Raw genomic sequence first — 14,249 nt, 5'->3', positions numbered from 1 at the left:
TAGGGCCACCAAGTATAAGTGCAAACTAGACTTTTCAGATATTTATTTGATAAACACTTTTCAAAAACCGTGTCTATTTACTTTTTAAAAAACAATTTAAATCCCAACACTTTGTGACTTTACCGTAGCAAAAGGTAGGAAACTGTTTTACTGATAAAACCTTCACAGAACCTCACTTCAAAAAAGGTTGAACTATCCCTTTAAGGCCACTGACAATACACTAAAGTGATTTGACCACGTGTTTACCTGTAAAATCAGATAGGAAGATAGGACCCGTGTGGATTTCTCTCTTGTGAGGAGTGGATATTGTCAGCTATCAGGAGCCTCCATCAAAGAGCCTCAAATGGCAGCCAGTTTTCAGAGAGTGCATGAATGAGCTCTGCACCCTTACAGTATCTCTGGAATCACATAAAGACAACCTTGTGCTCTGCAATTTAGTGTGCGAGCACTCAGGTGCTTGTGCATGTCTCAACCAGAGGAAAAACAAAAGTATGACTGACATAATCATGTGTCAGAAGATTTATGGTCAAGAGGGAGCAGAGGGGAGAGGAAAACTGGAGAGGATATTTTCTTGCTCCGCCTCCTACTTGGAATTATTGTCTTTAGCTCTGTCCACTTGTTAGACTGAAGCGTAGGAAGTTGCTTTAAAAGAATATGCACAAACGGCAAAATCTGTGTCTCAGTGAAGGCCTTGCACAACGAATGACTTAACAGCTTTATTAAAGTGAAACTGTGAATCATTTCCTTGATTGTTGCTGGTATTTTTATTATTTCTTTTTATAGATCTCAGGTAGAAAATTGACTCTAATGTGCGCTTTTGTGCTTTATTTGTACAGAAAATTGGATTAGGGAGACAGGGGATCTTTGGTTTCAACAAATGCCAGCATCATCAGATGAATTTTTAAAGCCAGTTATAAATCTGATCCACTCGCGCTGTCAGGCCAGATCTAATGATAAAACACAGAGCAGGACGGGTCTTGCTTAAATATGTTTTAAAGACTCATTGTCGGCTTTGACGCTAATTGCTGGCTGGAGCAGAGAGCTGGGCGGCCCTGATGTAGCAGGGTCATGGGTGCAGATAGAGAAGCTGTGGCAGACCTCCAGCAATAACAAAGGGAGTGAGCCAGACTGCCGACCATAAATCTGCTGCTACCACCAATTTCCAGCTACCGCAGGTGATGGGGCCGAGGACGTGCGCTTGTGCGTCTGAGTGTGTCTCAATAAATAAAACTCCAAAGGGTAACGCAACCCTACTTCAGAGGAACAAGGATATTACACCCCTGAACATGTTGGCATGGGCCCGGTCCTGTTTATGGAGAAACATGGCTAAGAGTATAATCAGAGTCCCAGTGATCCTGCAGGGTGTCTGACATGGGCTGAGCTATCAAAGAAGGTGGCACTTTGTGGTTGTGACTCAACTGGGATGAAGTGTTGGGGGACTATGAGTGGTTGGGCTTTGCACCTGGCTGAGAAACACCGCAGGTGGATTTCTGAACTGAACTCACCAACCACTTTATTAGCTACACCTGCTTGATTGCTTGCTAATGCATACAGTGAATCAGCCAATAAAGATGCAGCAATTCGATGTACTTGGGCATTAGGAAACAGTGAAGCATCAGAATGGTGGGTTCTTGGTGCAAGGGTTGGTCTGAGTTTTGTAGAAGCTGATGATCTGCAGGGATTTTTAAACACAGAAATGTGTCCTGTATTTATAGGAAATGGTTCAAAAAAAGAGGAGTTATCAATTGTGCACTAGTTGAGTCAACATGAATACTGTGTTCGTGTCAGAGAGAACATGTCGAACAAGTTAAAATATCCATTCATTAAAACTGGTGGAAGATTTCCTCTGAATGTTCATAGCAAATTAAGGCAACAATTCATTCAGGCTCACCAAAAATTTACAACAGACAAGATAAATGTCGGTTGGTCCAGTGAATTTAGACTACAGCTTCAACATTTACATGGTTAGATAAGAATTTGGACCAAACAACATGGAAGCATGGATCCATTCTGGCCTGCCTCACTGGGGCTACTGGTGGTGTGCTGGTGTGGGAGATATTTTACCTTATGCCCCTTTGAAGCAACTTAGGCTGAGTTTTAAATGAGGCTATCTGACCACTTATTTGTGGTTAAGTATCCAGCAGATTTTACTGTGGAGTCCAACTATTCCTGGATTTTTTTTTTTTTTTTTTTTTTGTCATAGAGCACATTTGAAATATTCAACAGACAATGCTACTCAGGAAGCTGAAATACCATGATGCAATTGCATGATGCAATGACACTCCACATACTGTTGGTCAGCATTTGAAAAACAGCCAATCCAAGAACACCATTTATTTTCCATGGTACTGATTGGCTATAGCCCCAAGAACTGAAATAAGGCTAAGTCAGACTGTTCATATTGGTGTCTGTGGTAGTGCTACTCATTTCCAATGTGTGTATTAAAGCATATTATGTTAGAAAAGACTCTTATTAGTGTTTTTAGTGGAAACCTCAAGTCCTTTTATGGCCACAAACTTCAGCGACTCCATAGTGGCCAAATTGCAACCCACCAGCGATTTGTAAGGTGCAACTTGACAAGTAGGCTGGTGAGGGTCTGTTGTTGTTTTTGTTTTATTTATTTATTTATTTATTTATTTATTTTTCAAAAAGAGACTTTTACTGCTTTAAATAGCAGGTGTAAATCCTTACAGGTAATCCAGAATTAGCAGACCTTGGGGGCAGCTTGTACAGAGAACAGCACATTAAAGGAATCAAAACAAAACTGGGATTTTAGGTGCTTTCTTTCAAAAGCAAATCACTGCAGGCAAAAGTTAATAGGAGACGAATAAAGGAGTCGATGCAACTGTCTGTGCACAAGATAATGTGATGCGAGTCCTTCACACAAAACCCTAGTTCAGCTTTAACCAGACACTTTTGAACAGCTGCCTTTTCTTATACAAGCCTTTTGTATCAATATTATGAAAGCTGAAAGCTTTTGTCAGGCAGACAAGCCTCTGCTATTATCCCTTCACGCCCTTTTCCCTTCTTACTAGGTAGATTATCACTGTCACTGACACACAGTAAGGTTTATCTACTGTAAGTTAAAGCTGAATTCTCTGCTCAGTTTCACAAAAACGTTGTTTTTGTGGGGGAAAAAAAGTAATATCCTATAAAAATCCTGCACAGGTGAAAACTTTACAAGCTGCATTCATCAATCCAGGGAGATTACTAGGAGCAGGTTTTCCATCAACACCTTCGGGCCCCGGCTCCTCACTCCACTTCCAGTTCCCTTGTGAGAGTGGAATCCGTAACGACTGTGGGCCTTAGCATCGTTAACATTTCCCTGACACGTCGGCCTGCCTCTCTTGGAGACCGCCCCGCATTTTCTCCGCTATGCCGGAGTTGTTGTAGCAACTAGTGGCCCAGGAGTGAATGAAGCAGATGTGCGAGCCATCTATCACCCGACAGCTTCCACTCCCCCGCCTGAGCAAGTCATCACGGTGACACGTCTGCCCCACCGGCCTCATCAATTACGGCGGTACCCTACCATTAGAGGACAAACACTCCTCTGCTTGGACACATTCAACTGCTTCCCAGTCTGCAGGATGGGCCCTCAATTAAGCATGAATAACTTTCCCCCTCTGAAAGAACGTCTCTCTTTTGGCCCGGCACTGAACACATTGTGCTTGCCTCCTAAAAGCTGATTTAACACCATGGTGACCACATCACACCGGATAACATTTATCTTTATCTTTTAATAAATGGTGGTGCAAACCAGAACACTGCAACTATTAACCAAGTAAATTTTGTTGTTTTTTTTTTTTGACAACTAATTTTATTTTATTATATGAGAAAAATCTCTGCAGTTCCTCTCCTAAAATCATTCATGAAATAACTAAAGCTAATTGTTTTGATTTAAGATAACCATGAATTTGATTCACATTGGCTCTCATGCTTATAAGCAAAAGGAAAACTCTTAAAATGTTTTTCTATCTGCAGTATTGTCTTAGAGATTTAGTAGCATTCTAATTTGACCATACCATTATAGATTTCTCTTTAAGAACTATGGCAACAAAATTACATTTATTTTAAATTTCTGGGAAACTCTCTTAACAATAAACCATTTCTTTATTAAATGAAAAAACGGATTTCCTCCGGAGACTTGTTTTATTCCAGAATACATTTCTAATAAACTAAGTGGAGTCCATTTTAATGGCAGCGAGAGAACAAAAAAATGTTCTGGTTTTCTCATTTTAGCTTGTTAAATTATTAATAAATGTGTTGCTGCAGAATTTCTTAATACTTGCAATTCTATATCTTGTGAGCACAACCAGTGCGAGAGAGACCAGCCTGACTTACACAGCTTTACAGTTGAACAGAACTTCAAAGATTCTTTAAAGAGAAAATGGTTACAAAATCAACATAATGTCATTGATTTTTAGGATTCTATTAGCGATTAGCATTATAAGCAAATATAATGGGGTTAGCATTAATGAGTATTGTATTACATGGAGAATAAAAGCTGTGAGACTACCCAAAGATTTTGAACACTTCCTAATCTAATAGTCATCAAACAGAACTGGAGCATTCACAAGGATAAGACAGAGAAACTTTGCTGTAATACCTTTAGTTTCCTGTTCTCTGTTGATGTCTTAATCTGAGTGAAATTACAGATCCAGATCCATCAAGTACCTCTTCGTTTCCTCTGATTTTGTTTTAAAACGCCTCACTAGTTGCGTTTCCATTATAAATGTACACAAATCTTTGTCAATATTCTGCTAATGTCGAAAAGATTCAATTTCGCAATTGCTGTGTTCTGCACTAAAGCGTGTTGTAGTCAGTGTGGCCTTGTAGCAGAGACATTTACTGTGTTCACTAGTTGGAAACGTATCTAATTTTTAGTTACTGACCCAGCAATCAATGATCAGGGCAAATCAAGTGTAATGTCGTCAGACTCCAGTTATGCTAGTCATTCCTGTCATTCCAGCGTATTTCTCATCAATCATTTCTCTTTGGCAATATTTAAGTGTTGTGTGATGAGTCAATAATGAAAATATGATCTTGTTAGCGTAGTTCTGTTCCTGTATTCCATCAGTAGTAGTTGTGAAATGCAGTAAACAAAGGTTTGAACACAGACGGATATAGACAGCCTCTATCTCGTACAATATACAACAAGCGATGGCCGTGACAGCCAACTGACATATATCAGCTTTTTTTTCACATGGGCTTTATAGACAGATCTCATTGTCCACATCTGACAATGAGTAGGAACAATAAGATATAAATAAAACATTCATATAAAAATAGTCCTTTACAAATATATACTCTATTAACTATCATTTACCAAACGTGGAAAATGTGCCCTTGTTTTTGATCAGCAAATAAGTCCAGTAGAACCAGGTCAAAGTCAAGACAATAAGTACAGTATACAGACTTTTACCTCAACAAGTGGGATTTTCTAGACTAGCAGCAACAGAAGAAGGAAAAAAAAAAAAACTCACAAAAGGTAGATAGGTCAATGTGAGCAGCCTACAGTCGTTCCAGTAGGAACAACACTATGCTACAATATGACTCAAATCCAGTGTGTTAACTGTAGACATGTTTGATTGCTTCAACAAACTAAAAAACTGTTGATTTTTAGTTATTGTTTTTATCCATACAGGACAAGATCAGTAGTTTTTTTTTTTTTTATAGAATAAATTAATATTAATAAGTCTCATTCTCTAAATACAGCATGTTAAATATTTCAAATGGCTATCTCTCTAATTTTGTCTGTGCACAGGGGGGGGGGGGGGTGCAAACTACAGCAGTGTGTCCTGCTCAGCACCACATCCACCTCAACTCATCCGCGTCTTGTAGAGTCCGAACAGATAAAATGTCCGTACCGGTCCATTCAGCTTAAAGTCTCGGGAGTTTTGCTTCATCGACTGAAACTGTGATCCGTTTTCCAGGTTACAGTCGGTCCGTTTCCAGTGTTTTATCAGACAGTTGTTGTGCTGCGTCCCGACAAAGACTCCAAGAAGAAGGGTGAAGAACTTCTTGTGCAAAACAACCGTGGTACCCCATCTTTGGCTGGCTGCATACGCAGCACAGCAGTGCTGTAGTAGTCGTTGCTAAAACAGAAAAGACTGCAAAAGGCAGACTTTAAACAGAAAGTAGACTGTGAAAACTTACAGAAACACACACTCACATCTCCACGCACACAGACACACACCCTCCAATAAATATTCTCATTTGCATGTGTACACCTCTGTCCTTTCGCTGCAGGTGTTGCATTTAACGTAGCAGCACCACAGGAACTTGCAGTTGCACTGCCAGACCCGGGAGTACTGGTGTGTGTTGTATCCCCTTCCGCAGCACATCAGGTCGCAGCCGCTGATGTGTTGCATCATTGTCTTGTTGCACACCCTCCCCTGTGTCCCCAGGCTTCCCGTCACCGGGTCCGCCTCACAGTAATTCGGCGACTTGTCTATGTACACCAGGTCCGTGTCCAGTGGCTTTCGGTAGGAATAAGGCTTCTTGATTTTCAGGAATTTTGGACGCTTGTTGCGGCTTGCTTTGACTGGTTCCACGTGCACAGCGTGGGCATATTTCTCCTTGAGAATGTAGCCGAGCTCGCGGAACTTGGGAAGTGTAGTCCAGCAGGTTTTGGTTGTGCAGGAGCCTGAGACACCGTGGCACTTACATTCCAGCCGCATATTCTTCTCCAGAATCTAGACGCAGAAAGAAAACAAGGTGAAACACTGAGAACTGGTGAGAGCAAAGGATTTTTAACAAGTTCTGCTATATTCCAATGCAACGCACAGGGCTTAAAGTCAAACTTAATGTCCTAAAGACAAGATTGCAACTGCTGAAACTGACTCAATGTGACTTAAAAATGTACAATGGCAGATTAACTACAGCCCCACCACAATGCAGCATGATACCAAATACACAGAAGCCAAAATAATGTATCAGATTTCATACCCTGTGTATGTAGTTACCACACACAACCCACAAAAGTCAAGAGTGACTGTACAAGGCGCCGAGTGACTAGGATTACTGCTAAATCCCGAGCTGATGACAATGAGAAGTGCCACTGCAGTTTTCTTTAGCAGCAAGGTCAATCACAACTTCCTTTTTTTTTTTTCTTAAAATGCTGTATATTCAGTACATAATTCTGTTTCCCAAAGACCTTTGCAGGAAACTTATGACTGTATTCTTGGCAAACAAAGCTGCAATAGTAAATGCTAAACACAACAGTGTTAAGAAGAACTTTTTCCTTGGTGAGCCCCTTCATGAAAACCTTGGCTGTAACTCCTTTAACCATCAGTTGTCCTGAAGCTAACACTTGTGACAGCTATTGTCTACCCGTCTTCCACTCGGGAGCTGAGAACGTTGCTCCCGCTCGGTGTCACCGCTTTTGATTAGGATAAATAAAGGAGTTGGTGGGTGGGTAGGCCGTCAAAACAGAGGGTCTTTTTACTAGCAGAACGAAAGGAGAAAAAGAAAAGTGGCTCGAGGACTGAATCCACAAGTACAATCTTTTCCTTGGGAGGCAATTTAGCTTTCCAGATAAGCCAATTTGAATTCAAGGTGCAAAAACATGCATGGTCTACTTTGTACAAGCAGGCGTGAGGAGACTTTTCAGCCACTGCTTTGGACGTGTTGGTTGTGTGAAGTAGGTTTTTTTGGCAGAGGCGGCAAGAGAAAGGATATCTGTTAACTTTGGTCAATGCTGCCTCTAACCCTGACTTTGGCACATTATTCCACTCAGTGTCTAGCTTTCAGACCCACTGGAGTCTCTTTGTCACTCTGCAGTGTTCTGCAACCATGCATGCAAGAAAAACACGAATGAAAACAATCAGGCGAGCTTTTCCTCCTTGGTATTTTATCATATTAGTCTTGTTCCTCGTTAAGTTTTTATGGCGTAATCTCCAGCGTTTTGTTGCTTTTGATGCTTTCCGCTGTGAATAACGGTTGATTGTATCTCCTTTGGAGCTAAACATGATCGGTTTACAGTACATAGTAAAATTTTTGTTTAAAGTCACAATCTAGATCAGGAAGACACACTCAGTCTTGTAAACTGACTTGTTATAAAGATAGAGTTTATCTATTTTAAAGTAACTGCAATCCTTCAAACAACAACAACAACAACAACAAAAAAAACAGATCCATCACCAATGACAATCAAGCCAAAAAGTAAACACCCCCAAGGTGCGTGTGGAGACACATTTTACCTGATGTGGGTTTGTGAGATTAGCAAAACTGTTGGTTGCAGATTGTCATAACTGTAACTGAAGACTGTCTTAGTGGTGTAAAACATGGGGCGGGGGGGGGAGACAGAGTTAATGCCTTTTCGTACAGTGTCGGTCTGTTTTCAGCGCATGGATCTTGGCTGTAATCAAACCCTGCCACTTAGACAGTTCGTCCTCTAAAAGCAGCTCTTTATTCCACTTCTTGTTTAAGCTTGGTTCCCTCTGCATGGGTCTTTGACAAGCCAAGAAATGGTAGAGACAATTAGCACTTCCTGAGATCAGTCTCAAACTACTTATCAATGGTTTTAGCACCACAACTTCAAATATATATTTTTTTAAACGTATGTTCTTCTGTCGATATTGACAGTGACGTTCCAATCAAAAATGCTCTAATACTTACACTGCAGTGGCAGGTAATGAAGAAGCCCTCTACATCAAATATTAATTCAATAGAAGATCATGACCATGGCTAAAGAGGTGCTACACTAAAATCATCCTATTGTAAAACACTGTTCACCATTTTCTTTTAATATTTAACTTCTTATACTTACATTTGAGGTTTAAGGGAAAACAGAGTTGTGTCATTGATTCTAAAAATCACCGGATATCTATTTCACACATGTAGGCCACATATAAAGTTTTTTTTAAAAATCAAAAGAAAAACAAAATGATTTTACCCTACGTTTATCTGTGCCTTTCTGTAAAAAAATATCTTAAGTTTCCATATAATGTTTATTGGGACCAAATCCAGAATAAACGTGATCAAATGTTCAATATTGCCCATATAAAAGTGGTTCCAACCTTGCTGTGCTTTTTTGCATGCAAAGCATCAGAAAGTCCTGTATTAAAGCTCGATGTTGTCTCCTGACATCTGCACACTACTTTATAAAAATCAATTTTTTTTTCTTCTTACAAAAACTTGGGTGCCAACTACATTACTTTCTTTTTCAAACTGACATCTTTTCACCATTCTTAACAGAAATATATGCCTACATAGCTGGGTGAATCAAAAGTGCTGTAGTAAATGCTAAGCCAGTAGGTGGCAATGCCAAGTTAACAATAACTACATAAAAATTTCCAATAACATTCTGAGCACAGCTAAAGTAGCGTTGGGATATAGATTCCCTGAAACCAGTGTAGCAAATTTTCATACCCTTTGCTCCTGGTCATTAGGTCATTCAGCTAACATTTGGTGTTTGACGTAAACAGAATCAGGACACTGTTGTGGGAGTTTCTCACATAAAAAGCAACAGTGTACATGTAGAAATTAAGCTTCTGAGTTATTGTTTTGAAATCCAGCCCACGACTGGACACCACAATGGTTTTTTAAAAAAACTTAACTTTTAGAAAATTTTCTAAAATCCCCCACACACACAAATAATGGTGCAAATATGCAAATAGAGCGGAAAATCTTGTTACCAAAATATCCATGTTAAGCTGGAAAGGTCTTATTATAGATAGGTGTGTTAGCGTATATTTTCTCTTTGAACTGGGATAGAGTACATCTTCTTGCCCCTTACCTTGCGTCCCACCTCATTATTATGGAGGTTCATTAGCGTTCTTGCGTTCTGCTTGACCTCCCTCGCATCTATGAAAACTTTGGAGAAGCCTAATCCGTAGCGGATGTCTGCTGAGCACCCTCCCCACTTCCATCCTTGGTCCTTGCTGTAGAAACCCTGCTTTTCCTTGTCACAGCTGCAGTCACTCAGGTTGCCCTGCGTACAAGCGGCTGTGATGGCGTGGGCCACCCCGGCAGCAATGATTGCGTAGGTGAATGCCGCTTCTTTGCTACCTGGGGGAGCAGAAAAGAAGGTGATCAATAACACTGTCTGTGAAATATTGAAGTGATTGGTGTATCTCCTTCAGCTAAAGTGAATACAATAAACAGGTAAAGAGGGAGGTCAATTATTAACCAGTTGTATGCTTACATCACAGCCTTGCTGACATATCACTCAAGAGCTGCAGTGTTTTGAAACCTAACCTGGAAACTGTCCTGCCCATGAACCAAAATGTCTGCTAGCGGTATAGTCAACAAAGCTGCATGAATAAGAGGGTTGTCGACAAGGAAGGGCTATTGATCCTCTTGGAAGCCGCTACATTGTGTGTACACTCCCAAGATAGGGATGTCAGAATCTTCACCCTGCTGTTATCTGTCCCCAATTCCAGCTAACAAATCATTTACACATACGGAAATATTGGCAAAATAAGTAAAGGTTTGACAGAAGGTCTGGTAGAAGTACAGACAGGGTTGGCAGAAAGATTTTCAATATCTCAGTAATGAGCCAAGAGAAAAGTAATTATGGTCTCAAAGAATCATAAAATCCCCTCTCATAAGCAAAGCCATCTTAAAACACCCTGTGATGGAATAAAAGTGTTTATTGTTAAACACAATAAGCAAGAAGAGTGTTTTACTTTTAAATTTCCAATCCGCGATTTATCAAAATGCAAACAGGAAACTGCTGATTACGACATCCATCATATCTATGTGTAAATAAACTCCTCTTGTCACTATTTGCTCTAAACAAACATCATACTTTCTTTGTGCTTCCTCCTGCCACACCGTTCACTATGTGAAGCTGCCATGTTTTTTGATAAACATCTTGGATGTGTGCCCTTGCCATTGAAAGAAAGGAGAAAAAACTAATATTGAGGCATTAATTATGTGGACGTTTTTATGGACTCGATGGGCGAGGAGCCAAAAAAGAAGGTGTGTCAGTGCAGACTGCGCCGTTGTTAATTCTTTCCCCTTCAGTCGCGAGTGCACGGGTTCATCGCAAAAGATGGAGTGAATGAGAGATGGAAGATCTAAGATCCAAGGCCTGTACAGTCTGTGAAATATTGTCACCTGTACAGTCACCTGTACACCTGTAGTCACCTGTACGACCTCCTACAGGAGGACGTACAGGTGATGAACTTCTGAACTAACACAGCTTAGTGTAGGCCCAATTAACCCCTTCCCCTACTCCATGTTTATCCCCATTTTGTCTCTTCCCACTTCCATTTTGTAACTGTATGCAAACCAATGGTATCTTTGGTTACCACTGTGATTAATAATTTTCATTAAAAAGTTCAAATCTCAAGTATAATTTCATCCATCTTATCAGTTATCTGTTCCTGCTTATCTGTGCAGAAGCCTAAAATACTTGTAAGTGACCTCCTGCTGGTAGGTGCAATGCGTGAAGTCCTATAACTGCATTTTGTTTTTACAGTGGATTATGATTAGAACGTACAAAATCATCTGAAATCATTGGTTAAAGGTACCTAGGTACAGCCTTGGTACTAAAGGTCCAACAGAAGATGCCACCATTTAAAAATTCTAAGTACAAAAAGAGCAAAACCTTTAGTACAACTAAAAGTTGTTGTTGTTTTTTTTTTGTTTTTTTTTTTTTCATTTTAGGCCAAAAAATAAGTCAAATGTAAGGTTTTCCACCATTATGCCACTTTGCTGATCTCTCCTTTTGCTTTGGGAGCAATTGCAAACAGCCTAGCTCCCCTTCGTCTGGGCATCAACAATACCACCTATTTAAAACTATTCACTACCTATGCTAATCTGACCAGTGAAACCAATCTATTTGGTATGGCTGTCCAAACCAAGGACTACAAGGAAAATAAAAACTCCAGATTGGCTAAAAAGACCCTCCATTCATAAAGCAGATTGTCAAACAGCACTGTTTCATTTCAAAAGAATACAGAGATAATCCTCTTTTTGCAACAGCAGAAGGCAACAATGCCTCAAACAGCTGGTCCAAGCTGCCACCTATTGTATTTAGGATATTTTTATTTAAATATATTCATCTGAGGTGGAACGAGGAACATTTCTAGAATATATTTTGGTACTTTCTAAAACAGTTTTACAAAACCACCTGAGGTAACTAAACTTCTTCCTCTTCCTGGCATTATTTCAATTGCAATTTCCCTGAAAAGCTTTCCTTAAACGTGACAAAACTCCAGCTGTAATTTCATCAACCCCTTCGAGTTTGTCCATCTCAGCAGCAGGAATACTGACTTGAAATAATTTCTATCTCTTATTTAGCACTTGCTTTGCTCTGAGTTGTTGCTCGGTGTAATTTATACCCGTGGTAAGCTCTACATCCTTACAGTGAGAGCCACGGCACCCATCACCAGACGGGATAAAGACCAGGGAAAATGTGCCTCTAGAGACTTTGACTGGATGAAAAGAAAGGTTGCCAACATTCTGAAGAGCTTTGTTCCAACACTGGCTTCACAATACCTTTTATACATGTTCAGAAAGTCCCTCCTCGGAGAAAAATAAAGGGCAACTAGGCCTGGTGTAAACAACACTGACTCCTAAGGGATGCTTACAGGTGCAATAGCTATTTGTGTTATTCATAACAAGAAAAGTTTGAAGAGCAAATTATCAACTGGAGAAACACCATCTAGGGTATATGAAAAGTGATGCCTATCCAGCTCAAACAATTTCTGTTTTATCAAGGGAAAAACATCGATCATTTTATGAGTCAGTCCAAATTTTAAAGTTCACTTCTGTCTTTTTTTTTTTTTTTATCAAATATTGCTCACTTTTATAGTGGAAGTGATAACAGAGCAAAAGGTTAAGAAGAATGGGATTAATCATAAATGACCCCTAAAACGAGCTCACAATCATCAAGTGTATACATGTTTTAATATTTAATAACAAACGTCAACAGACAGCAACATACCCACTTTCAACTCTTTTCCGAAGACAGTCCTCTCTCCAAGAGCAGAGCAGTTCCAGCGCCCGTTTTTGAACTGAAATTGACACTCGTTGATGCCCATTTGTGCTCCCTCTCCGATGACGATAATGGCATCGGGGCGACTCTGGCAGATAATCCGTTGTCTGGGAGCCAAACCAGGGATCTTGTTACAGATTATACTCGCACCAAGGGCCACCACCGACGAAAATCCACTGCGAATAATAATTAAAAAAAAACAAAACAAAAAAACAAACAAACAAACAAACAAAAAAGGATAGAACTGAGAGTCTGCTCGAATCACGTATTATTACAAAAAATATGAACATGCCCAACCCATGAAACAGGTAAATCGTAATAAAAGTTCTTGTTTAGGTATTTTAGTTACATTATGTAGCCTAGTTCCAGGAGCTCTTTTTTTTTTTTTTTTGCATAATTTACAGGTAGGCTTTTGTAAAGTAAAAGCGCCCGCTTCTATAATAATGGTATTCATTAATCAGCTACCTGTTTTGGAGAAAATAAAGACCTAAGTGTTATGTGTTTTAACCCCTTGAAAGCTGCTATTATTCCTGTTAAAAGTCTTATCTTTCTGGGACATTGTTCTTCATTTGCTGATCAGAAACTGAATAAACGCTCCTTACCCAATTTTGAGGTAAACAATCCCTAAACAAAGCAAAACTCTTAAAATCCAACGTCGTGTTCTCCGGCTCATTGCGGCCCAGCTTTCAGTTTCATGCACGGATCTGCAGAGCTGATTTTAATAAAGCGCCTCGCTCCTGTTCTCCGCTCGACCACAGCTCAGGTAACTCCAGGGGGAAGTCCAAAACCACGAAAAGCATCAAAAATTGAAGAAGCCCGAAGGACTTTTTACAAACCAAGCGGGACAGCATCCAAACTCCCCTGGCGAGGCCCCCTCTGGATTGGCCCTCTTGTCATTGCGAGGGTGTCACAGGTAGCCCTTGGGGGTGAGCAAGTGCGATTATCTCTTTCTCACAGTTCCTCTGCTACCCGCAGGTCTTGGTTATATATCTGCCTCATCTATCTGGGGCGTGTTCACAGGAGACAAGGGGCCCTTGCTGAAGAATCCCGCCAGGGGTGACTCTCAACACACACACACACACACACACACACGTACAGTCTCTCCTGCTCTCCCTATGTTTTGTACTTTCGCACACTCCTCTGCTGAGAAATCACCGTGACTGATTGGAACTGCAATTAATTCGGCTTATTATGAGTCAGCGTGTCATGCGCATGTGTTTGTTTCACCGCAACTAACAAAATGTTTCCACACCTGCCAAGAAGCACAAAGCAAACGCCAGGAATAATCACGGCTTTAATT

General features: G+C 40.3%; 1 protein-coding gene across 1 annotated transcript; it reads right to left on the bottom strand.

Moving 5' to 3' along the window:
* Nucleotides 1-5,041: 5,041 nt before the first annotated feature.
* Nucleotides 5,042-14,077, bottom strand: wnt7ab (wingless-type MMTV integration site family, member 7Ab). Its single transcript, XM_007562362.2, has 4 exons — nt 13,552-14,077; nt 12,899-13,125; nt 9,740-10,011; nt 5,042-6,695 (listed from the first exon to the last, which is right to left on the bottom strand). Exons 1-4 carry the CDS (start codon nt 13,620-13,622, stop codon nt 6,213-6,215), a joined length of 1,053 nt encoding a protein of 350 aa, XP_007562424.1. The 5' UTR covers nt 13,623-14,077; the 3' UTR covers nt 5,042-6,212.
* Between the last annotated feature and the right edge of the window lie 172 nt (nt 14,078-14,249).

This window comes from Poecilia formosa, unplaced genomic scaffold (assembly GCF_000485575.1).
Source record: "Poecilia formosa unplaced genomic scaffold, Poecilia_formosa-5.1.2 Scaffold135, whole genome shotgun sequence".
Lineage (NCBI taxonomy): Eukaryota > Metazoa > Chordata > Actinopteri > Cyprinodontiformes > Poeciliidae > Poecilia > Poecilia formosa.
The sequence above is the reverse complement of the archived record's forward strand: the minus strand, read 5'-3'. Positions and strand labels throughout refer to the sequence as shown.